Raw genomic sequence first — 25,896 nt, forward strand, 5'->3', positions numbered from 1 at the left:
TTCCCAAAAAACTTTATTTATTGTTTCAAGTGGCAAAATGTCATTGGTCTCTGTGGGGTACCTGGCGGGGCAGAGGGAGACCTGGGGTGAGGCAGGGATACAGTCCCACCCATTATAAAAATCAAAGGCTTTTATAAAAAATGCTATAAATTGGTATCAAAAGAAAACCCAAGGGAGGCTGGAGGAGGAAGCAGAGAGGGAGAGGGAAGGAGGAGAGGAAGGGACAAAACCTTCAACCACTAGTGATGAAATCCAGGGAAGGGAAGGTGTGGGGGGAGTTCGGAAGGTGATACAAAGTGCATAAATGTGCCTCCCCAGACGCTCCTCAGAGGTGGAAGGGACAGAGGCTGCAGCCTGGGGCATGGTGGGGCTCCAGCCGTCTCCTCACCCAGGGACCCCACAGGAATGGGCACTGCCTGAGACTGCCAGGTGGGAAGAACCTGCAATGGGAAGGGAGGAAAAGACATCAGGGAAGGACACTGTGGAGGCTTCAGCTTCCTCTCCCCTACACCCATCTTGGTGCCCCCAGCTAAGCCTGGTCATGGAGCCTGGTAAGTGCCCACAGGGTCCCAGACAAGAAGGGCTGGCTGACCACTCTCCGTCCAGCCAGGGAGCATGGGGGTACTGTCCCTGAGCACAGGGAAGCAGGCCAGGATGGTAGCCCTTCTCCTCTTCCACACCAGGCCAGACAACAACCTGACCTCCCTGTGGACAAAATCTAGAGGAGCCAAGGGCCTACCGAGTCTCTGGAGCTTGGCTTCACCTGCTGTTTCTAAACTTGCACAGAAAGGGGTGGGAGCTAAGGGACAGAAGGGGCATGAGGCCTCCGAAGCCTCCAGGGCAGGCCCTCCTCAGACTGGATCCAAGCCCAGGAACCTGTCCTTACCTCAGTGACTTCTCAGACCTTCTTCTTCTTCAGTTTCAGGGCTTGAAGCCAGTTGGGCGACGATCCTTCTGACCTAGGAGGCAGACGGCAAAGGTCCAGAATGCAAACTTTGAGGAAACTGAACACAACAAGGAGACGTGATAGGGACAGAAACCACCCTCTAACCAGAAGAGGCAGTCTGGGGCCTGGCTTCAGGGACCCGAATTCTGACACCATCTTCATACCGTTCATCTGGGGCATGTCCGACTGAGGTTCCTCTTTGAGCCTCAGTTTGCCTCTTCTGTGAAGTGAGAGTTTCCCTTTTCATCAGGGTAATACAGTGAGGTCAGCGGATGCCCAGAGCTTAGGTCACCTACCCTGAGGATTTCTCTGGCTTGGGAGGTAACGTGAGGGGCTTTCCCAGTCCTGGGACCTTGCAGGATTTCGAACGCTGGACCGCGGACTCCTTCTGGCTCGACTTGCTCTCAGCCAGCTCTCCCTCCTCAGCTGAGCGATTCCGGGGGCGCAGCTTGGCCTGAGAAGCAAGTCCAGAAGCAGATAGATAGTAGAGGGACAGGCAGTAGGATTCTCAGGGGGTAAGACCTTATCTCAAGAGTGTGCAGTCCCCAGAATCAAGGAGAGACCCCTCTGCAGTCCTTTCACCCCAAAGGATGGGAAGTCACTTAGAGATGCACTTCCCGCAGAACTGAGCTATGCCTTGCACACCTTTCTGTCCTCAAAAACATATGGCAGGATTGAATTCAGACAAACTGGGTGGGACAAAGCCAGTGGTGACTTCCCACCCCTGTTCCCTCTGCCTGCAATGCCACCCCACCATCCCAGCTCCAGGAGCCAACTCCTGTGCCTGCCGCCGGCTAAGATCAAATACTTACAAGAGGCCTTCTCCAATCCACCCTCCCTTCCCATCCCCCTCCACTCTGCTGTTAGGAAATAACTCCTCTCTCTCTGAACAGGCCCAGCCCTTATCTGTGCCTCTCCTCAGGGACACCTAAACTTCTTCTCTCATCCAGGCTAATTATGGGCATCATGTCTCCCACTGCCCCTGAGGTTCCAAGACAAGAACACATCTTGTTCTTCTTTCCATCCCATTTGGCACACAGCATAGGGCCCGGCGGGGCACAAAGGGATCTTCTGGAGCCCTCAATGGAGAGGAGAGTGAGAGGAGGAATGGGAGAGGGGGACAGGGGAATGAATTGATGGATGAAGAGAAGAAAGACAGCATGCAAGGTGGCCACCTGGCCAGATGGCTGGACATGTTTGCTTAATGATCAGATGGTACCTTCAGGGCTGAGGGGCTCAGGCCAGGAAAGAGGTTGACTTTCAGCCCCTTGGTGCCCAACGACATCCGTGTCCGGCGGCTCTGAGGTTCCTCCACTACCTCTTCATCTGAAGATGGCACCCGAGATGCCCGTGGCTCTGCAAAGGCCCGGGAAAGGGGCTCAGAAAAGGCAGCACACCCAGACTCGCCGAACTCATAACCCCTGCAAAAGCTTGGCCTAATGCCCCAGAGATCAAGAGACATCACCAAATAATACATCAGCCCTACCTGTAGAGTCCTGGAACAGGCGTGCATCCGAGTCTGCTGCCTCCGACAGGCCCAAGGTACCCCCAGGCCGAATGGCCGGGGCCCGGTGCCCACGCTTGCGCCCCAAGTTGGCACGGCTCCGATACATGGCACTGTCGAGGATCTCGGTGTCCTGCTTGGGACAATGGTGACACCACTGCCATTGCTGCCTCATCCCACGGGAGCCCCTCAACAGTAGCTGACCAGGAGCTGGACCCCTCCTGCAGCCAGAGCTTCACGTTCACGTGACGCACCTACAACCCTCTTTCTGCCTCCTGGACTGGGACTGCTCAGGGAAGCTCCAGGAATGGGGCTCTCGCTGCATCGCCCTCACCCACCCACTGTCATGGGCTCACCCTCCACTGACCTCAATGAAGGAGAAGTCCTGACTGGGGGATCTGGCAGGAGGGCCTTGGGAGGGTCGCCGAGAAGTCTGTGCTGGCTCCTGATCGCTCCACCTGGCTGCTGAAGAGCCCCAGGTGCCATCCACGTCTTCTGTCTGGCTGGCCTCACCATCAGGCTGGGGCCTCCAGGAGGGTGGAGAGTCCCTGCCAGGCTCCAGCACCTCCTCTTGGGCAGCACCTGCCCCGGCTCCTTCCTCCTCCAACAGGCCCCCAAGGCCCGAGGCCGCTGACTCCCTCCGAGCCACCGCCTTGGAGCTGCTGGCTGCCAACATCTCCTCCAGCAGGCCCTGGGAGCCGGAGGGTGGGGGGCGGGCCGGGCACCTGCCAGGGCTGTAAAGGGGACAGAGAGAGAACGAGATCATCGTGAGGCCCCATCTCCCTGCCCTGAAGCCTACTTCACAAGCTCCTTCCCCCAGCCCCCAAACTCTCCCTTGCCCTCCTTCCCATGCTTTTCCCAGACTCCAAGAAGGACACGGTCAGGGGCTTGAGCAACACAGCACACAGGTGAAGAGCTTAGCCAGTCTGGCAGGTTCAAATCCCTGAGACCTTGGGTGAGCCCCCTCCCCTGGAAACAGCTCAGGCTCCTCTAACTGCACGGAGTCGCTGCAAGGATGAAAGAAAAATCTAAAGCACTTAGCACAGTCCTGGTCAGCACGAACCGCAGAAGCAGCAGCCATTATTCCTGCTGCTGTTGCATGCTAGCAATGTGTTCCCTCCCAGGGCCACGTGCTCGGGCAGTCACACTCCTTGGGGTGAGCCAGGTACTGGCCCACCTGCCTCTCCGGACTCATGTTGTCTTCAGCCCCCACGTTATGCCTCTTCATTCCCCAGGCTCACAGAGCAACCAGGGACCATCAGAAGACACCCGGCCCTCACATGCTGCTGGCTTTGAACGAGCTGCTCCCTCTTCTGGAAAGCTCCCCGCACCACACCGTCCCTGGTGGTACTGTCCCCTTGGTTCAATTCTGCTTCCGAAGCTGCCCTGCCCCCTCCCAGCCACCATGGCCGCCTCAGCCCTACCAGCCCTGGGCTCCAATCCATGCCAGTTCCTGCCTCTTTCCTGTGGTTCTTTGTCCCCATAGCCTGTCGGTGAGCTCCTCAAGGGCAAAAACAGGGCCCTTTCTGCCTTTATGCCCCCAGCACCGGACCCAGAGCCTGGCTACGCACCGGACTAAGCAAATGTTTGCCAAGCAAATGAGGGGCTGGGTCACCTTGGACCTCCATGCAGCATATGCATCTTCTGTCTGCTGCTTCCTCAAAACACAATACAGCTGGACACGGGGTGCAGGGCTCACGCCTGTAATTCCAGCTACTTGGGAGGCCAGGGCAGGGGGATCACGTGAGCCCAGGAGTTCAAGACCAGCCTGGGCAACGTAGCAAGACCCCATCTAAAAACAAAATACAAACACGGCACAAGCACACCACACACTCTCTCACTAACTCATACTGCCCGCCCTGTCCAGCGGCCACTCCCCAAAATGACACATTCACATTCATCACCATCACACACACTCAGGCAGAGAGCTTGTGCGCTGTTTGTCACTCCCCCAGATGGACCTCGCACCCACCACATCTACAGGCACGGCACAGAGCCACACCTGACACAAACACACGAATCCCTGCGCCCCCACACCCCCACCCCACACACACACACACTCATACTATGCACAGAGGTGTGGGAAAGCCTGGCACGGCAGTGCCTGGAAGCCAGGCCCCAGGTTCCCACTGGGATTAAAGCAGGAGGAGAGTGGGGCAGGTGAGTCAATACCAAGCAGGAAGAGGGGGCAGGGAGAGAGAGCATGAGTGGTAGTCTGTCCTTCCACAAGCTGCTGACAGATGGAAATTAAAGTGGTCTGGGGAGAGACATTGGGGGAGGAGGCAGTGGCGGCAGCAGAAGTACAGCAAGGCAGCAGAATTGGGAGCAGCCCTGGCTGGGGGCCAAAGCCAGCTCACCCTGACAGCCAGCTTAAAATCAGGGAGAATTTGGAGGGAGGGGGCGGCAACAGCACCCCACCCAGACTACAGAGGCCAGGCCCAAAGCCTCTCCCTGGGGTGGGGCAAAAGAAGGCTAAGGGCAGGCCACATGAGCTAAAGAGATGTAAAATGCCCAGGCTCACGCCTGTAATCCCAGCACTTTGGGAGGCCAAAACAGGCGGATCACCTGAGGTCAGGAGTTCCAGACCAGCCTGGACAACATGGTGAAACTCTGTTTCTACTAAAAATACAAAAATTAGCCGGGCATGGTGGCAGGCACCTGTAATCCCAGCTTCTTGGGAGACTGAGGCAGGAGAATCGCTTGAACCCGGGTGGTGGAGGTTGCAGTGAGCCAAGACCGTGCCACTGCACTCCAGCCCAGGCAACAAGAGCAAAACTCCGTCTCAAAAAAAAAAAAAAAAAAATCCACTCCTAAAGCGAGAGGTGGCCCAAGCCACTCAGGCAGAGGTCAGTGAGCTCTGGAGGTGGCCTTGAGGAGCAGAGAGCGGCGAGTGGGGAAAACCCAAGAAAGTGCAGCTACGTCCACCCCGCCGGACTAAACCCCACTCGCCCTTCACCCCATCTTAGAAGCAGCTTTCCTACCCCTAAGCACCCAGATCAGGTACAAGCTGAGCCCCTCCCGGCATGGGAGCAGGAAAGAGGGGTAGTTAGGAACACAGGGACTGAGTCCTGCCACTCCAGGACACAGCTAGGCTCTGTCTCCTCCTATGCCTGTGGCTTTGACCACAAGTTATTTGTCCCACTCTGAACCTCAGTTTATCTGTAAAATGGGGATAATAAAAGTACATAAACTGTTCTAGTTTGTTGGCAGAAATATGTGCCTAACACATAGTTAGCACTTGACAAATACAACAAATTATTAGGATAGTCATTATCATCCTCAACACGGGTCCCTGGCCAGAGAGGATGTGCCTCATCTTGTCGCATCTACACCCTTCACCTGGTCTAAACTTTAGAGTACCCTGAGGACCAAGACGGTATCCCACCCCACCCTCCACCACTGCTCCAGAGGCAAACATGTCGCTGGAACTACAAAACGTGAATATCCCAGTGTTCTGAGACCTGAAATGAGGGAGGGGTGAAGCTGGAAAGATGTGTCTAGAGAAACAGCAGCTGACCTTGACCCCAGAGAGACAGGGAGGGTGCCCAGAGAAGACTGCACGGCTTGGGCCCAGGGAGACAAGAAGAACCCACAGCCACCAGCCGTGGGAACCGGTGCAAGTCACACTGCCTCTCTGGGTCTCAGTTTCCCTAGTTTTTGTGAGGACCAATGAACAAAACCCCATGAGTACTGGGAGTAAGTTACTCCCAACTTACAGACGAGGAATCGGAGGCCCGCAGAAGAGAACAAACTTGCCCAAGGTCACAGAGGTGGTGACAGAATCAGAACGCAAGCCTGGCAGATGGACCCAGAGCCAGACCCCTCTGAGCTATTCTCAAGGACTTCTCGTTACAAAAGGGAACCTCCAAAATTTTCTTTAAAGAGAAAGTGCCCATAGTGGGCCAGGCATGGTGGCTCATGCCTGTAATCCCAGCACTTTGGGAGGCCGAGGTGGGTGGATCACCTGAGGTCTGGAGTTCAAGACCAGCCTGGCCAACATGGTGAAACCCCATCTCTGCTAAAAATACAAAAATTAGCCGGGCGTGGTGATGTGCGCCTGTAATCCCAGCTACTCAGGAGGCTGAGGCAGGAGAATCGCTTGAACCCAGAAGGCAGAGGTTGCAGTGAGCCAAGATCGCACCACTGCACTTCAGGCTGGGAGCCTGGGCGATAGACCAAGACTCCGTTTCAAAAAAAAAAAAAAAAAAAGAGAAAGTGCCCATAGTGTAGAATTTCCCTACATCAGAATTTCCCTGCTCAGAACACTAGGTTCTTGGACATTAGCCAAATTAGCTTGGAAAATACTGCATTACTTGTCTTTAAGGTACTAATATATGCTAATATACAGACTAAGTCTTCTGTACGGCCACAGAGTACCCAGCATTTTCCAAACATATTCACAGACTGGTATTGTTTAGGACACATTTTAGAAAAGGCTGCCCGAAAGCATAAAATTCAAACAAGCCCCTTGAACTCCTCTCTAAAGCAACTGTTTCCGTTCGGCTTTTTGAGGAGCCGTGCTTTCTGTTAGGAGCCACGCTTTCTGTTGCATACAATGAGGCTCACCTGTATGGCATCATGGCTAACCCCTGAACTCGGGTTAAAGTCAACACTGGCCAGATTACGGTAACACAACCACAAAAGCCTGGGTGTTTTAAAGACACAATGATGACACTATCCTCCTCTTCCCCTAACCTAGTCCCATCACAATCCCCGCCCCACCTCCCTCCATCCTAAACTAAGGGAACAAGATGATCACTTTCCACTTCTTAAGAGCCACCCCACACAGAACGGAAAGGCAGAGAGCTGTGGTGGCGGGGGGGTGGGGTGGGGGGGGGGTGGTCCCACAGTGGCCACACCTGAAAGCAGTTAACATATACAAGTGAGAAAGAGGTACTCCTGACTCTTTGCCCTTAAGGGGTCACACCACCTTTTGACCCTCCAGCGGAGAGGATAAAAATCACTTTCCTGCTTCACAGAGCAGCTGTGAAGATCAATGAGGTACGATGTGTGGTTAAGCATGGGGCGTGCAAAGTTCTATGAGTCCCAGGAAGAGAAATCAGGAACAACCAAGCCAAGCCTGGACTCTCCCCTGCACCAAGAACATTAAAGCTGGAACTCTGCACTTCCTGAGTCAAACCCTGAGAAACTGAGGCTCAGAGCCCAGCAACCTGCCCAGGACCACAAGGGCCTCCCGACTCCTAGTCCTGCGCCCTCCCCGCGTCCCTGCAGTCCTCAATGCAGCCTCAGTGGTTCCCTGTGCTCCGTCACCACCCCCTCAACAGCCTGAGTCGTCAGGAAGCTCCCCTTCCTCAAATCCCCCTGGGCGTCTCACTGGGCCCATCTTCCTCTCTCCCTTCTCCTCCTCCATCCCAAATGCCTCACCTGACTCCCCAAGACCACCATGATATGCTCTAGCCCCTTCCTGCTCCTCTCCTCCCACCACCAACCCCTTCCACTTATAAAAGCCCCTGCCCCACACTTCCCTTGCCTTCCCCACATACCCAGTGAGAAGCTCCCACTGTGGGGCTGGAAAAGGTAACATTTTCTGCTCACTAAAGGGAATAAAAGCGAATCTCAATGGATGGAAATGTTAACAAAACGGATGCAATGCCTTTTTAGCACGTTTCTCAGCTGCAAAACCATCTCAGCTGGTTTTAAAACATCCATGAAACAGACTGTGCTTGCCTTGCAAAGCCTTTGGAAAGTTCTTTCAGCAAATTTGCACAGAGGCCAAGGTCATGGGGCCAGGTCCCCATACCCTTCAGGTTCTTGAACTTGCTATTCCAGGCTTCATGACAGGACAGGCAAGAAGCACCAAGTCCCTAACCTCTTTGAGAACCCGTGGGTTCCACTGTCCACTCTACTCCTGGCTGTGGTGGCCCTGGCCAAGAAGACATGGAATTCTCTGCCCTATACCTATGAAACCACCTGTGGCTTCAGGGCTGAGAGGCCTGGGGAACGGCTACTGTGTACAAGAGTAGAACCCATCAGAAACCATCCAAGCTATGACATGCACCATTTCCCCCGTCACAGTCACAATTCTAAATCACCAAGCTCAAACATGGGTTGCAAAAGTAACACATTAGTCATCCTTCAAAAAAGGAACTCACCTGTATGTGTATCATATTTCAATTTTTTTTTAAGTAGAACTAAAAATTCTTAGTCCAAAATGTCTCAATTACCTAAACACTAAAAGTCCTCAGGAAAAACTGTTTCTTCCCTCCTCAGAAAGGTTCCGATTTCTTGGACAGCCTTCACATGTTCCCTCCCACACTTGGGATGGGGCTCCGTTCATTACCTGGCTCCGAAGCTGAGGGCTTCTCCTGTCTCCATTCCAGGGTCTGCAGGGTGTGGCTCCAAGGAAGACGAGGAGTAATCTTCACCCTGGGTCTCTGGCCCACTTGTCTCACCAACCCCCAGCTCCCTGGCCTCCAAGGGGTCTCTGGCCTCCAGGCCAGGAGACAAGCTGCCATTGTGCCTCAGGCCGGGCTCTGGGCACTGGCTCACCCCGCCCACCCCATGCTCCCTGGCTTCACTTGGAGCCCCAAAGAGCTCCACATTCCGGGGTGCCAAGTCCTGGGTCCAGTCCATCTGCCCCACTCCACATCCCCGTAGCCCCTGAGAACCTCCAGACTCTGGGTCACAGGTCACTTCCAAATCCCTCAGGCCCAGATTGTTACCCCAGTCCATCTGGCCCACCCCAAGCTCTTTGGGCTCTCCAGGACTGCAGACTGCCCCTGGGGCCATGTTTCTCAGCCCAAGGTCAGGTGTCCAGTCTGCCTGTCCAACTCCACGCTCCCTTGATTTAAGGAACTGTCCGGCCTCCACACCTGACCAGTCAGTCTGCCCCACGCCACTCTCTCTGGCCTGGCTGTGGCCTCCTCCCTCCCCGACCTCAGCCAAATCTTTGCTCTTCACATTAACATCAGAAGTCCAGTCCTTCTCCCCAACTCCGATTCCCCCCGGCTCTTCAGACCCTCCACTTTCCAAACAGCCGGCCAGGTTCATGTCTCTCAAGCTCAGGCCACCTGACCAGCCCATCTGTCCCACGGCACTCTCCCTGGCCTCGCTCGAGCCCCCAGAACCCACACAGCTGGACACTTCCAAGTTCCTGAGACCCAGCTGGTCAGTCCAGTCCACCGAGCCAGCTGTGGTCTTCCCAGGAGGCACAAAGTGACCACCTTCCATCTTGCTAGAAGGGCTAAAGCCAGCACCACTCACTCTGTCGTTGCCAATGATGCCAAACTGATAGCTCCTCTCACTGGCCTCGATGCAGAAGTCCCGGCTCCAGTCCTGCTGCCCTGGGCTAAATGCTGCCTCTCGCCGGGGGCCAACACTGAGGCTAAACTCACCGACCCAGCCTCGCTTTCCCATCTCCCCATCTTCCAGGTCAGCATTGCCAGGGCCCTGAGCCCCTGCCTGCTGTCTCTCCTGATGCCCTCCCACCTCCTGGCTAGCATCACTGTTTTGCCAGCTGCTCTGGTCTCTCTGCCCGAGTGCCCCATCCAGCACGTGGGCAGTGCTAGGACTGAACAAGCCCCCGGATCCTCTCTCTCCTGGCCGGCCAGCATCCCTGCTGCCCTCTCCAAGGCTGTCTTCCACACTTGGAATCTTCTTCTCAAATTCCTCATCCTGTTGCTGGGCTTCCTCGGGGCTGAACCCAGAGCTCAGGGGTCTCGTTCCAAAGCTTCTGTCCTGGGCGTCAAGGGTCCTGGAGCTGCCACCACTGCTGTAGTCCCTTATCCAAGCGCTCTTCCCAAACTCCTGTTCCTGTGGCTCCGCGCTGCCATAGGTGCCGAGTGACACATCTCTCTTCTGAAACTCCCAGTCCTGCTCATCGGCATCCGGGCTGCTGTACCTACCATGGTGGTCCCTCTTCCCCAAATCTTGGCCCTGCTCGTTGGCATCTTGGCTGGCATAAGCACCCAGAGAATCTCTCTTCCCAAATTCCCAGTCCCCAAGGCTTACATCTCGACTACTGTAGGTACCCAGTGAATCTCTCTTTCCGAATTCCTGGTCCTGGAGTTCTGCATCCCGGCTGGAGTAAGTGCCCTGGGAATCCCTCTTTCTGAACTCCCAGTCCTGAACATCTGCCTCCTGGCTCCGCTGAGTGCCAAGCTGGGCTGGCTTTCCAACTACCCGGTCCTGGGCTGTGAGCACCCCTGGGGCAGACACTTTACTCTGATCTTGGCTGCTGCTGGCCTCCATCTCCTCCTGGCCGATGCCACACCTGCTGGCCCACTCCCTGGTGCTCCCTTCCCCTGCTCCTTGCCCATACTTGCTGGTCCAGTCCCTCTCTCCGAGACCTGGGTCTCCTCTAGGGCTTGCACCCCCAAGGCCATAGTCCTGAGAAGCACCTTGACACCAGCTGGAAGGACTGAAACTGCTGGGCTGTGGGTCTCCTGTGATCCCAAATTCACTCTGCAGATCTTTCTGGGACCAGCCAAGGAGTCCCTGGGAATAAGAAAAAAAAATAGACAAAGAAACAACGATTAGATTCCATCAGGGTGGGAGTCAATCCAGCAGAGTCAGCGCTGCCTAGTGCCTGAAAGCCCCACTTTGGCAACAGAAAGCTGTGTGACCTTGAGCAAATCACTTAACCACTCTGGGTCTCAGCGTCCTCATCCTTAAACGAGGATAATTCCTACTGCATGGGGCTGGTGTGAGAGGATTAAATGAGATCATTTAGACCAAGCACTCAGCATAGTGCTTGGCATGCAGTGGGCACTCAATCAATGGTCCCATGGTCATGTTTACAACTCTTGGGCAATACTTGGCTAACAGCCAGGAGAGGAGTGGTCTTCACACAGGAATGGCAGGCAGTGCACTTTCCTTTTGATTAGGAGAGGTCAAGATTCAAAGCCTCTCTGCGACTTCCCTTGCAAGGCAAGGTTCCAACACCAATGACAGCTTTTCCAGCCCGTCCTCCCCCATGCCCCATCTGACCCCCATCCTCCTATAAGTACCCAGGCCCTTCTTCCCCAACCAAAGTGCCGTCTGCTCAATCTTCCCCAGGAAGACCTCTCAGCCCTCACCCTGGCCCAGGAAAGACAGGAGGGGCAGCCTCTGGCACAGGGGAAAATCCCAGCCAGGGCTTCTTGCACCCCACCCCCCACCTCACGCTCCCTGACTCACCCTTGTGGGCGGGAGAGCCCTGGGCTCAGGGCTTCGGAGCCGGCCAGCCTCATCCCTCAGCGCAGCGTTGGCCAGCAGCCGCTCCAGGATAGACATGCTGGCCTCCCCATCCCCAGGCTGGGCCATGGCCCCCCGCCCCCAACCCGCCTTGGGGCTGCTGGGTGCGGCCAGCCGGGCGCAGGGATAGGGCTGGGCTGCTACCCGCGCTGGGACCTGTCCGACGGCTCTGGCGCTGGCTCTCCCTCACCCTGGCCCTGCTCCCTCCGGAGCAGCTGCAGCTTGGGCAGCCCCGCCCAGGAGCCAGTTGAGTCACCCACATCCCGGGACAGACACACCTACTGCAGGAGTCAGCTTAACCCCTTCCTGCTCCTCCTTCTCCCCACCCCGCAGCCCCCAGAGGCCCCCTGGCTCCTCCTTTCCTGCAGCCCCGCCCCTTGCAGCCCAGGCCCGGCTTGAGAAATAAATTTCGAAAGCCACCTGGCCCCCGGCCCTTAAATTCAGAGGCAGCCTGGTAGGAGAAAGGGCACTGGGCCGGGAAACGGCGCTGGCCCGGGCCCAGCCACCAACTTGCTGGGTAACTGCACAAGGCTAACCTCCTCTGAGGCCCAGCTGCCTGTCTACAAAGCAGGTCTGGAGCTCAATGTTAATAACGTTTGTAAAAGCCAACACTTCTTAAGCACTTAGGATGAGCCAGGCACTATTCTCAGCACTTTAGACATTACAGCTCATTGAACCCTTGCCAACACCCTTGGAGGTAGAGCTCATCTTGTTATCCACATTTTACAGATGTGGAAACTGAGGCAGAGGGCAGAAAAGTCACTCTTTTAAGGTCACACTTGGGCAAAGGAAAGCAGAGCCAGGAGATGAACCCAGGAGCCCACGCTCTAAATGGCTACACTATTTTGCCTTGAACGATATTCCCATAATGAGAGACTGAATACTCAGCACCTGCCACGCACTGTGCCGAGAGCTTTCCACCCCGATTTACCCACAATATAACTCTAAGAGGCCAATGCTACTATCAGGAAAGCACTCTGAAGCCCAGCAGTTAAGGTACGTTCTTCCCAAGACCGATCAGCTAGCGATTGCTGGAGCTGGGATAGAGCCTCACACGAAACCCCACACACACACCGTCCTGTGTGGCTCTGCAGAGCTACAATCTGCAGGTCCACAGCTGCCTTGCTCACTACCACAGCCCAAGCTCTCAACATGTAAAATCCATGTTCAAAGAATGAAGCCCACCCAAGCCCTGGCCTCTGTCCCCAGAAGTCCCATTCTCCCTATGCCCATTCTCACCTCAGAGCAGGTACTTGGGGACTGTGTGTCCTTCAGCTCAGATCCAGCTCCCCGCCTTGCACCGCCACCACTGGGTGGTGGTGAAGCCAGGAGGTCGTCCAGCCAGCGGGAGCTGCTTTCAGGGCCTGGAGGCTCAGGGGATGCCCTACACAAGTCTTGAGCCTCTGTCCTGGGTTGGGTGGTCTCAGCCCGGGCTAGGGTCACGGCCTCCTCCTCAACAGGCAGTGCCTGTCCAGGCTCAGGGGCATCAGCAAAGAGAACACAGGGCTGGTCAGGGGCTGCTGGCTGCTCCTGCCCCAGGACTGGCTCCAGGATGGGCAAGGCTGCCTCCCTGGTAGCCAGGGGGAGAGGGGACTCCTGTCCAGCCAAGGGCTCCTGCGACTCGTATCTCTCCTCTGCCTGCTGCAAAGGTAATCCAGGTGTGCCCTCAGTTGTAGGCAGGGGCTCAAGGGGAAGAGCTGGGAATTGAGGTTGACTCTCCCCATCGCCCTTCTGGGTGAGGGACATGCTTGGATCATCCCCCTGCACCCAGGAACTTCCTGACCCACTTGGAGCTGACCCAGCCCCTTGCCCCTGCTGAGACACTCCTTCTTCCCTGCTGGAAACGGCCAAGTTGCCAGCCTCAGCAGCCTCGGCGGCCTCACTGGCTTCAGTGATGGGGGATGGAGGCGGGGAGTCCAGCCGCCACACGCCCAGACCCGAGGGCCGCGTGGGGAAGGTCCATTCGAAGGACTGTGATAAGCTCCAGTTGGACTCTGCCCCAAAGGGACGATCCAGGGCCAACTGGCTCCCCTGGCCTTGGGGCAGGGCAGCCAGCGAGCCCCCCAGCTTCTCCTGGTCCTGACTGGGTGACTGGAGCACACCTTCAGAGAATCGGCGCTGAACCAGGCTGGTGGGGCGGAGGTGTGCGTCACCCTTGGCCTCCTCCTCCCCGCCAGATGGAAACGTCCGAGTGAGATCCAGCAACTCACCCACCTCGATCAGGGGCCGGGGTGAGGTGGCAGGGGGCTGATCCAGGCTGTGGGGCTCCAAGACCTCAGGGGGAGGGCTGCTGGGTCTGGGGGCCTCTGGAGCCCCCTCGGCAGGGAGCCCCGGGCTGGGGGTGTGGCGGGAGCCCTCATCAGGCAGGGCTGCACTTGGAGCTGATGGAGTCACAGGGGGGCAGGGAGAAGCCTGGGAAGCTTCAGGAGTCTGGGCTTCCAGAAGCTGCGAGTGGCAGGGAGAAGTCTTATCAGGCAGGTGAAGATGGGGAGAGCCAGGGCCTGAGCCTGAGGCTTCTGCGGGGAGGGCTGGGCTGGCAGGGCCTCCATTCTCTGAGGAGGGGGCTGGACTTGAGGGAATCCAGGGCTTGGAAATCTGCAAGAGAAAGAAAGGTCAAGAGCCGTCACTCACCTCTCAGCGGGGTGGGGAGGGTCCCCTCGGACCCCACACAGACCCCAGGTCAGCTTCTCCCAGGCTGGGAGGAGGAAACTGGAACCCGAGGGGGTCCTCTTGGGATAGCTGGGAGGGGCCCCACAGACGACTCAAGGCAGGACTTCTCACAGAGCCCCCTTTAGACCTTCTTCCCCAGAATGCGCCTATCCTTATTCACAAAGCATAATTCCTTTCATCTCAGGTGGTTGGAACCCCTCACCCACTCAACCCAAAGCTCATCTGAGGATCTCCTCAGAGGCCACAGTTCAGGGTCCATAACACCTGCTTTATAAAGGGAAAAGGAACATTGAGAATCTGGCTCTTGAAGCACCTCAGCATGTGGGAGTCGGGAGGGGAGAGAGGGTTTCGCGTCCAAGCAGGATTCGAGGTGCAGTGCAGCTACAGAGCAGCTCGGGGGAGTGGCTACAGCGTGCAGGGGGTGCCCCTCGTGGCACAGAAGGTGCCAAGGAAGCAGGAAGGCTATGGGACCCAGGCAAAAGGCACTGGGGGGTGTGACAGCCCCTGGCTTGAGCCGTCCCAGCACTGCCTCTTACTAGCATGTGCCCTCCCTCACATATGGCAGACACTTGGTCTCTCTGAGCCTCAGCTTCCCCATCTGTACATTAGGGCTGGTGGCAACAATGCTCATCTCCCAGTTAGGTGAGGGTGAAGGGAAATGTGTGCACTGGCCCCTCGGCATAGGACTCATGGGATGATGGCGGCAGAGAGTGGGGAGGACGTGGAGAGAAGAGGGGGACAAACAAGGCACCAAGCACCTGGCACTCCACCTGTCCCCAGACAATGAAGTGACTCTGGCTCCATCTGACCTTTGCCCTCTGCAGAGGTCACGCTTCCCTGGCCGCCCTCTCCCATGTCGTTATTTCTCCCACATCATCACCTACTAGGCCTGGGCAAAATAAAGGGTCCTGCTTGCTTCTCAAGGTCCCTTCTGTTCCCTCCATGCTCACTCCCCTCTGCAACGTTCTAATGTCAAAGCTCGTGCCCTTAAACTACAGCACCCACAATTCTTTCTTGTTATCGACCCTTACGCACCCATCATTCCTTGAAAACCATAACCGCTGCATCACTGCAACCCTCTCCATCATTGTTGTGATATCTTACAGTCATCTCCATAGCCAGATGCGACCCTTCCAGCCTCTGGTTCGTTGACCTCCTCTTCCCCAGTGACTGTGCGACCCACCCTCTCAAGGTCACACCCTAGACCTCATCCTTACCAGTGGCTGCAACCTCTGCATCATCTCAATCCCAAGTATCCCACTTGCCCACCCCCACCGCCTATCTGACCGGCTCACTCTATTTCCCCAATGCCCTCATTTTCAGCCCCTCTCATAGCACAGCCCCTTAACCCTAATTCTTTCTCATTGTCCCCCACTCCCCTCATACCCTCACCTCTCTTCTTATCACCATTAACGTCACTTTTTACTCAACACTCAACTCCCTCATCTGCTTCATCACACTGTTTAACCTGTTCAAATACAGCTCTCCAATACAGCTGGGCCAATCCTAGCCCAGCACCTGAGTAGCTGCATGTGGCTGGATAAAAACACGCAATTGTGACAGCTAGTCTCACTCCAGATTCACTGCTGACCTCAAGCTGGCCCTAGAGCTGCCCAGAATCCCACGGCACTCCCCCTGCCATTCACTCCATGACTCTCCCAGGCAATGTTTTAGCATCTTCTCCCGTCAGACCTCCACACCTCCCCCAATCCTCTCTCAGCTGATGGCCTTGCTTCCTGTTCCCTGAGAACACAGAGGCCACCAGCAGAGAACCCCCGACAACCCCCCCACCGCCACACACACACACACCACCTACTTCCTGCATGGGAGCCCAAGCACTCTGCCTCCCCTTCTGCTATCAGGCACTGTCCTCGCTTGGGGCTGAGGTCAATCCCTCCTCTCTCTCCTGCATCGATTTTTTTTTCCGTCTCTACTGGATCATTTCCATCAGCACACAAACTGCTCTAATTTCTTCTGTCTTGAAAAGCCAAAAAAGCAAACCAAAAAACCACTCTTGACCCCACATCACTCACTAGCTACCATCCATTTTCTTGAAAGCCCTGTCTATATTCACTATTAATATCCACAGTTCTTCTTGTCCCCTTCTCTCTTGAAACTACTCCAAACAGGCTTTCTCCTTTACCTTGCCACCTAACTACTCTCGTCAAGGTCACGGATGACCTCCCTGGAGCTGAATCCAATTCTCTGTGCTCACCTTACTTGACCTGTCAGTGGCATCTGACAGCTGATGGCGCCCTCCCCCAGTCCTGGAGGCTGTCTCCACTTGGTGGACTCTCTCACTGTCCTCCCAGTCTCCTTGGCTGTGCCTCTGGGCCCTCCCCTCCTGCACCATCCCCACTCTCAGTAATCTCAGCCAGTCTTCACAAGCATCCCTACTCTGACAATTCCCAAGTGTTCCTTTCAAATTTGCTCACTTCCCTTGAAGGCCAGACTCGACTACCCAACCATCCGCTTGACGTTTCCACATGGATGTCTGAAAACCATCTCAAATTCAACAAATCCACAAAGCAAACTCCTTCCATCTCCCCCGATCCTGCTTCACCCTTAGAAGTCCCCGTCTCGGCAACCATAAACTCATCCTTCCGGTTGCTCAGGCCAAAAGCCGTGGGGTCACCCTTGATTCTGTGCTCTCTATCTATCTGAAAGTCCTTTCCACCATGCCTTCAAATTCTATCCAGAACCAACCACTTCTCCCCATCTCCACCATAGGCTACCTCCAGGGTCCAAGCTGTCATCATCTCTCACTTGGACTATTCCAACAGCCCCCTGACTGGTCCATGCTGCTGATCTTACCTCCCTGCAACTGATTCTTAATCCAGTGGGCCAGGTGACTCTTCACAACTAAGACAGCAGCATCCCATGCCTCTCCTGCAAACCCTTCAAATGGCCTGTTGCTCTCACTCAAGCCAAAGTCTTTCTAGAGGCCTTCGAGACTTGACACAATCCAACCCCCCAACCCGTTGGTCCTCACTACCACCTAACTCCTCTCTCACTGCCAGGCAGACATCCTGGCCTCCTTGCCAGGAAAGCACCAATGCCTTTGTACTTGCTGTGCCCTCTACCAAGAATGCTGCTCTCCAGACATGCACACAGCTCAGCCTCTGCCCTTCACAGTGACACTTTCCCTGACCACACTCGTCCCTGCACTCTCTACTCTACCTTCACAGCTATCTCCAACATCCAGCTCCTAACAGGCGCTCAGTCACTGCTTGCTGGATGGACAAATGAATCAAGTCAGATCTCCAGCTAGCAAGGGCTGTATGAGCAAAAAGGGCCATCCTGTACCTTGTTTACTCAAGAAAGCAGGCTGACCATCTTCAAGAACGGGAGTATGATGGGAAAATCTCAGCAAAAGGACTCACCCCTCTTCTGAACTCAGAAAAGGCAGCCCAGCCAGGGAAAGCATGGGAGGCAGACACAGCAGCTGCTGCCTCAGCCTAAGTTACTTACCCTTTGTGAGTACAGGTGCTCTCATCTCTCACATGGGACTAACCGGGTCTACTAGCCAGAGTTATCACAAGGATTGAGTTGGTTAACGTTCCCAGGACAGGCCCAGCACATAGTAGGGACTTAATCAATGGCAATTGCTGTGGATACTATCATTACTGTTTATGATGAATGGCCTCATGGCCTTAACCACACCTAGCCACTTTGGTGATCAAGAGCACTGGCCCAGGAGTCGAAAAATCCCAGGGCCAGCCCTCCAGTGAGTCACTCTCCCCATGGGCCTCAGTTTCCCCATCTGAACTACAAGGAGAGTAGAAAAGATGATCTCATATGACCCTTCCAGCTCTAAAATACGTGATTCTGATTCATAACCGGAGGATAACTCACATCAGCAGGTAGCTCCGAGCTGGCTGCCTTAGCCAGGTCCCCGTTGAAGGCCAGGTCGGAAGGAAGGCTCCTGTGAGGGACGAGGACAGGAAATGGAAGCACGGAATGTTAGAGTCTGTCACAGAATGGAAAATGTGGGAGAGTCTCCCAATGCAACTTTAACAGCACCCAAAGGTTAAACCCTCCTAGCCATTTACTCTTGAGCCCTGCCTGCAACTATTAGGGACACAGAATCTGTCCATTTTCCATTCGGCAACTGCCCCAGAAAACAGTGCTTATTCCCTACCTGAGCATGAAGGGTTAAATTCCCCAGCTCCTTTAGGAAAAGCATCCTGGATGCCCAGACCTCTCAACAGCTCCTAAAAAGATAACTCCTCTTTCCTTTAACCCATAAGGAGTTAAAGTTCTCCTCTAGCCAGGAAGAGTGCAGCTGGTCCTGCTGCCCTGCCAATACTTCTTGAAGAATTGCAGTGGGGGAGGGGAAGAGGAAAGAGTGATTTTCCAGGGTTGAAGTTGTTCTTAAGCCCTACTTGGAGTGAGGGAGAGAAGGAAGATGGCGGGTGGAATCCAGCCTGGGCAAGAGTGTGACCTCACAGCACCCTGGTCTGGGACAGGCAAAGGACTAGCTCTGGGGCCAAGGCTCCAGACACTTCAGGTGAGAGAAGGGCAAGGCCAGAGGGCAGGGCAGGGCAGGGACCCTCAGCTTCCCGCTTAGCCCAGACCACACCAGCTCTTGCCTTCATAGCAGTAGGAAGAGAAAGGGAGCCTCTGAGCCCAGCAGAGCTGTTAAAGGCCCAAGGAGCCAGCCATACCTCAAGCTGGCTCTCCCAGCACTAAGGACAGCCTCTGTGCAGCTGATGGCTCCTGAGATGCCTCAGCCTCTTCCTCCAATGTCCCGTGCCCAGCACCCCAAGAAGCACCTCCTGGCCAGCCTTGCTTTACACTAGTGGCAACTCTGGAGAAGCATATCATATGCAAATATCTCCAACCAGCCAAAATCTCTGTGCAGACACTAGCTGGCCTGGCATCAAGATGTGTTCCTCTCGCAGGGCGCAGTGGCTTACGCCTGTAATCCCAGCACTTTGGGAGGCCGAGGCAGGCAGATCACGAGGTCAGGAGATCGAGACCATCCTGGCTAACACAGTGAAACCCCATCTCTACTAAAAATACAAAAAAATTATCCGGGTGTGGTGGCAGGCGCCTGTAGTCCCAGCTACTCGGGAGGCTGCGACAGGAGAATGGCGTGAACCCAGGAGGTGGAGCTTGCAGTGAGCCGAGATTGCGCCACTGCACTCCAGCCTGGACGACAGAGCGAGACTCCGTCTCAAAAAAAAAAAAAAAAAAAAAAAAGATGTGTTCCTCTCTTACCTCTCCCATCAGATTCCACCTCACAGGCAGAGACTGTGCCCTACTCATCCTGACACACGCAGCCCCACCCCAGGACTGGCACACTGCTCTGCCCACTGTAAGAGCTGGCACTTAAGAGCAGAGGATTTGGAATCAAATAAACATCTGTCTCTGCCTCTTAACTTGCCGAGACTATGGAGTCATTTTTGAGCCTCAGTTTCCTCATCTCTACAATGGATCTAATACTCCCTTGAACAAACAGGATGCCAACGAGGCAAAGTTTGGTGCCCAGCTCTCAGTATATAGAAACTAAAAATAAACTTCTTGGCCGGGCGTGGTGGCTCATGCCTGTAATCTCAGCACTTTGGGAGGCCGAAGCAGGCAGATCACCTGAGGTCAGGAGTTCAAGACCAGCCTGGCCAACAGGGTGAAACCCCAACTCTACTAAAAATACAAAAAAATTAGCTGGGCGTGGTGGCCCACGCCTGTAATCCCAGCTACTCAGGAGGCTGAGGAAGGAGAATCACTTGAACCTGGGAGGCAGAGGTTGCAGTGAGCCGAGATCGCACCACTGCACTCCAGCCTGGGTGACAAGAGCAAAACACCATCTCAAAAAAAAAAAAAAAAAAGTCTATTGTCTATTAAACTTCTATACTGTACATTTGAACTCTCTAACATAAACCTGCATCAACTCTGTAAAGAAAACTACAACTTTAAAAGCATACAGTAATGATGACACCATCTGCTGGGGAATGATTTGTGACCTAGATCGGGATCTGCCTGTACTCACAGCACACAACCAATCTACAGGTAAAAGTCACAACCCTATATGGGGCCATGCACTTGGTCCCCAGCCCCCACCCAATCCCACCCCACCTGACCTCCAGGCTGCCACAAAATATACAACCTCCCACCCTTCACCTCTCCTCAGGGGTCTTGCTGTGCTCTTCCCGGCACTCTGCTGGAGACTTTACTGGCCCCTCCTGGGACCATCCCCTGGAGAGGGTGCTGCCATCCTCATCCCTGGGAGCAGTGGTCGTGCCATAGGTCCTGGGGCCATATCGCGAGCTGCCATCGTGGTTAAAGGTGAGGCGGGAACCCCACAGGCGGTCAGGGCTGGCAGGGACCTCCTTCCGAGGCTGCTCCATCTTGGCCAGGATCTCTTCCACCGTGGTGGCCGCGAAGCGCTCTGAGGCTGGGCGGAAAGGGGCAGGGGCCTTCCGTACGCCCCCTGGGGCTGCACATCGAGCTGGGGGTGTCAAAGGGGGTGGCTCCTCTTTCCCAGCCTCCTCTTTCCCAGTCTCTTGGGTGGCTTCTCCTCCAGTGGAGGCCTCAACCACAGGCCTTGGTGCAAAGGGAAGGGGGCGCTTGCTGCCACCATAGGGCTGGGGTCCTGCCAGCATGTTCATCTTCCTGGCAGAAGGCAACTCAGCCAGGGGACCCCGGGGAGGCCGAGGCCCAACAGGCACCAGCAGGCTGGGTTTGGCAGGCAGGGCTGGCTTGGCAGGCAGGGCCCGGGGTTTGGGCTTGACAGGGGGTTTGGCCCGAGTGTCACCTACCAAAAGGAAAGGGTTGGTGGGGGAGCTGTCAGAAGAACCAGGAAGCAGAACTTCTTTGTTTCCTGTTCCACCTCATCTCCCACCCTCCGATTTAAGAATATTCACATCTTTCTAGGCACAAGTCATATGCCACCTCTTCCATGAAGCCTTCCTTGATTTTCTACACACATCCCCAAAGCATCTTCTCCCTTCTTCAAACTCCCAAAATGTTTTAGCCAATTCCCCTTTTAAGCTGAAGCTATTTAAGGACCCACCTGGCACCTTATTTCTTCCTGTACTGTATTTTGCCCCTAGCATAAGTTATAATTAAACAAAAGAATGAATGAACAAATGAGCCAATAAACAAATGCCTGCCTGTCCCTATCAAGCAGTCAGCCCCCCCATATTCCCAATCTAGTTTTTTCACCTTATGTGACACTCTTCTCTATCATCCATAGTAAACTTTCAATCTCAGCTGAGCTTCTCTATCCTGCCTCCAGGCTGCCACCTCCCCCAGCCACAGCACACTCCCAGGCCACCTCCCCACTGTCATCTGGTGTGTGACTGGGAATGCAAACTTACTATTGACCCAAGTCAAACAAAAGTAAATCTGCTATGGGAAGAAAAAAAAAAAAAAAAAAAAACAGGACCAGAAATCTACCTTCTATATAAAGCTAAATGACCTTGGAAGTACCCTCGTCCACAGTCCTCCTGATGGAATCCCGTACCTCCTACACATTTGGCTAAATAGAATAAAAGAGTCTACACAAGGAGCCAGGAGGTCTGGGTTCAAACTCCCACTTGTACACTCCATTTTTCCCTGTGGGCCTCAGTTTTCCCCTCTGCAAAGCATGCAGCTTGATCCATATCATCTCAAAGGTCCCTGTCTGCTCTTACACCTGTTGGAGATTTATGATCCCAAACAGTTCTGAAGAGTCTCAAGAGAAGCTGAGAACCTTTCAAACTCATCCTGTACTGCCTTGGTACTCCTTCCCTATCTCAACAGAATCATCACTCAACCACCCCCCAAGACAGAAAGAGGGGGCAGCCTCTGTCCTTCCCACCCCCCTCCCAGCCACCTGGCTCCACCCTGCACCCATTGGTACCTGGCTCAGGGCCAGTAGGCACCAGCTCCTCCTCCATCTCCCGGGGCAGTGGGGAAGCCATGGCTGAGCTTTCCCTGAGAGTAGACACTTTCATCACATGCGGCAGACCCTCCTTGAGAGCGGGGAGGCAGAGAGGTATGAGCTGGGGTGGCTGCAGACCTAGGAAAAGAGAGAGAAGAGAAGGAAAAAAAGAGTTGGGCGTTGCCAGTAGGTTTAGCAGAGAGAAGTCTCCTATTTCTAACAGAGGCAGAGTGTGGGACAGGAAGAGAGAACTTGGAGTGGGGGGGGAGGTAGGAGGAGGTCAAGGGAGGTTCCCAACAGCCATATCCTCAACTCTTCAAAGATCCTCCCCAACTCTTATCTCCTAACCCCAAAGTCCTAGCGCTTCAGGGAGTCACTCACTGCTCCCTCCTCTGACAAGCTCTCCAAGACACCCCACTTACAGTCCCCACAGTGCCCCTTGGGTAGGACGGCCCCGCTGGAGGTGTCTACTCAAAGCAGAGCTAGAGAGCTGCAAAGTATGAAGTCTGTCTGTGAATCACCTCACGGGAGACGGGAAAAACCCGCTCCTCCCCAACCTGGGCTCCGCCCCACTGCCTGCCTCCCCCTTCCCGCTCACCCTCCTTCCCTCTCTCCCTCCCTCCCGCAGCTGGGAGTGGTTCCTTCTCCCCCCTCTCCCTGTTCTCCTTCCACATCCCTGCCCCACTCTCCCCTCCCTCAGAACTGTCTCATCCAAACACGGAAAAATAAGGAATAAAAAGTAAACATCTGGAATATATTTTTTTCTTTAATTTCTCAATCGCTTGGCTTCAGCTTGGAATTTGATGAGGTAAAGCCAGGGCCTAGTCCTGTTGCCATAGCAATGGCCTCCCACTGGATTTCCAGGGCCTAGCCAAGAGGAAGGAGGAGCCGGCCCAGGCCTGGGCTGGGAGAACGGGACAGGGCTTGAGAACATCCGGGGGGTGGAGTGACTTGGGGGAAAATTCCCTGGGGCTCCACCTTCCATGACAGTCAGGGTGGAGCAGCCACAGCCTATGTATGAAAAGGGGTTATGTGGGCTTCACTCACCCGCCTAGGGTTGGCTTTAAGGAGTTCTGAGGGGGACAGAAGAAATTAAACCAAGAGGCACAGCCCGGTGGTAGAAGCCTGTCACATGAGCTTCAGGATCTGATATACCAAGATTCAGTGCTGGGTAGGTCTACCACTTTCTAGCCCTGTGACTTCTCCAAGCCTCAGTTTCTCCAACTGAAAAATGGGATTATTGAGACCCTGAGGGGGCTTACATGAAATAGTACATGAAATAGGCTTAGCACAATGCCTAGCACATAATAAGTGTTCAACAAATGTTGCCTATTATTACTGTGATTCCATTCAGTGTCACCAATGAGCTAACATCCCTGATAACCACCTCCTCCTCTTCCCTGACCCCAGGCTACCAGCATTCCCAGACCATTCCTTCACTCTCCCAGGCCCTAGTCCTGTCACCTGTTCTTCAGATACTCCAACCACCTCCTCAGTTCCCATCCTGACTCCTGAAGCACTCTCCCACCCACAAAAACATGGAGACCCTGGGGGATAGGGCCCTGCACCTCTCATGCAAGGCGGAAGTTTCCCTCACCTGGTATGCAGAGCCCTGAGGACAACCCAAACTTCTCCAACCTGCAAGGGGCATTGCCTCACTTAAAGTCACCCACTCCAGCTGGTCTGGGAAGACAGCACCAAATCCTTAAAAGGGACCCCCAGTGCTCATCCTCTGCAAAATCCAACACCCCTCCCCTAACGCTGACCCTGCCCCAGGTGTTTCAAAGATGGGAGAGGGTATGAAGACAGTAGAGAAACCCAGTACTGTCAACCCATTGGTCAGTTAACCACCACGGAAGACTGCCCACTGTGGGTGGGTGAATAACTGTGCAGAGCCAGGCCAAGTGTGGTGGGGGGAGGGGCACATGATAGAAAAAATAAAATTAAAACACAAGATTGTTTCCTTGTCCTTGAACATTATTACTAGGAACATAGTGTGGGTGGTTGGAGATGGAAATGAATCGGCTCAGAACCAAAAAAATCCTTTCACCTGGGGTTCTGATGGGCCCCTCTGCGGTATGAGGGGCTGCAGCAATGAAGGCGGGCTCAGAGTCCCCAGGTGCGGAGGTGGCCACAGCAACTCAGAGACCCCAGCCAGGGGCCCCAGGTGACCAAGGCCACCAAGGCTGTGGCCAGAAGCTGCGATTCGCAGCGGTTCTGAGCACTCCCCACCCTCAAGAGACCAGGGGGTAGAGGGTAGCAGGGTAGAAACGAGCTGACCCCTGGCAGATAAGGCCTCCAGAAGGGCTGGGCAGCTCCAGCCCCGGAGGGGACTCGGCGCAGGCGGGGTCGCCCCTATGGACCCCAGGATCTCCAGCCGGATCCGAGGCTAGAGAGGTCGGCAGGGACAGCACGTAAACTGCTGGAAAGAGGGAGGGCCAACGGGAAGATGGAACAGCCCCGGGCAATGGGCTGTCTGGAGGGGCCCAGTGGGGAGCTCTGGACACAGAAGGGACGGCGGCAGCCGAAGAGGAGGAGGAGGAGGGGGCTGCGGTGGCGGCAGAAGCGGAGGACCTGTGAGCGGGCTGTGAAGCAGCCGGCGAACAGACAGTGGGCTGCAGACGTCGATCAGGTGGGGGCGGACTGGGGTGGCTGGGGGCGTGCCGAAGGAGCCGGAGGAGGGGGCTAGCGCGGCCCGGGGGAAGGGGAGGCAGGGGTCCCTCCAGCGGCTCTGCCCGCCCCCGGCCCCGCCCCAAGCCCTCGCCCCCTCCCCCCTTTCTTCTGGCTCTGCCAGCACGAGCTCCAAGCCATGCGCCCTCCGCCCCCGCACACACGCGCCACCTTCCCCCGGGCCTCCAGCGTCCCCAGCGCCCTCGGCCCCTGCAAACTTTCCTGGTGACCCCCCGACCACCACCACCTCAACCCGAGGTGTCGGCTGGAAAGCACCCACTCCTTCCATGCCCCTCCCCCGCCCCATCCCGGACCCCGCCCCCTCCTTCGCCCGCCCGCCCCCGCGCACTCACGCGCTCGCCCGGGGTCCGGCTCCGCTCGGCTCGGGGCCCCGATGCCAGTCCCCGCCGCCGCCGCCGCTGCTACCGCCGCCGCCGCCGCCGTCACCGCGGGACGAAGCCACTGCGAGCCCCGGCGGGGCCCCGCCCCAACTCCGCCCAGGTCCACGCCCCCAGGGCGCTTCATGAATATGCATGAGCCGGTGGAACCCGGGAGTGGGAAGCCCGTGCAGAATTCGTCCCACCGTCGGCAAACAGGCGCGGCCCAGTGCTCAATTATTCATGAGGCTTGCAGATGAGGGGCCCGCCCCAGTCTCAGACCGGGGCGAAACTGACGCAATTCTGCCGGGAGCGCTCGGGTAAAATGGCCACCGAGACGACTGCCTAGAGAAACTGCCTTGGCGGCCCCTCCCGGGCTCCGCCGCCTGCACAGAGCACAGTATCATCGAGCTACGCCGGCAAGAAGGTAGCCGCCGGCTGACTGAAGCGGCTTCCTGATACAACCACCTGAGTGCTGAGAACGCGCGCAACGTGGCCACCCTCCTGTGTCAATTCAGATTTAGAGCCGCCGTGAAGAAGTCTGGCAGCTCTGCATTCCTCATTAGTGACCTTTATCTCCTTTTAGGCCCCTTCTCAGACATGGGTTCCTCCCTACACTGAAGTTTGTATCCCCCCTTCTTCCCGTAAGAACAAAAGCTTCACATAT

The 25,896-nt window shown here is 55.6% G+C and overlaps 1 protein-coding gene across 2 annotated transcripts; it reads right to left on the reverse strand.

Moving 5' to 3' along the window:
* Positions 1-25,488, reverse strand: TNKS1BP1 (tankyrase 1 binding protein 1). Of its 2 annotated transcripts, none has more exons than XM_034932639.3 (12): positions 25,206-25,488; positions 22,162-22,320; positions 20,439-21,072; positions 18,171-18,240; positions 12,885-14,240; positions 8,752-10,907; positions 2,818-3,184; positions 2,433-2,583; positions 2,166-2,302; positions 1,243-1,400; positions 887-959; positions 1-440 (listed from the first exon to the last, which is right to left on the reverse strand). In XM_034932639.3, the coding sequence occupies exons 1-11, from the start codon at positions 25,375-25,377 to the stop codon at positions 899-901; spliced, it is 5,421 nt and encodes a 1,806-aa protein (XP_034788530.3). In that variant the 5' UTR covers positions 25,378-25,488; the 3' UTR covers positions 1-440; positions 887-898. The 2 variants fall into 2 exon arrangements, with proteins under 2 accessions (XP_034788530.3, XP_063464227.1); XM_063608157.1 differs by lacking the exon at positions 25,206-25,488 and adding an exon at positions 22,605-22,689.
* Positions 25,489-25,896: the final 408 nt, after the last annotated feature.

The sequence above is a fragment of the Pan paniscus genome, chromosome 9 (assembly GCF_029289425.2).
Source record: "Pan paniscus chromosome 9, NHGRI_mPanPan1-v2.0_pri, whole genome shotgun sequence".
NCBI classification, from domain to species: Eukaryota; Metazoa; Chordata; class Mammalia; order Primates; family Hominidae; genus Pan; species Pan paniscus.

Bases quoted from the DNA above. Each gene is read 5' to 3' on its own strand.
- TNKS1BP1 (XM_034932639.3), bottom strand. From the start codon at position 25,377: ATGAAGCGCCCTGGGGGCGTGGACCTGGGCGGAGTTGGGGCGGGGCCC. The intron at 22,321-25,205 runs GTGAGTGCGCGG...CTCTTTTCCTAG, and splicing joins GCCGGACCCCGGGCGAGCGC to GTCTGCAGCCACCCCAGCTC. The intron at 18,241-20,438 runs GTGAAGGGTGGG...CGTCCCTCACAG, and splicing joins AGCAAGACCCCTGAGGAGAG to GAGCCTTCCTTCCGACCTGG.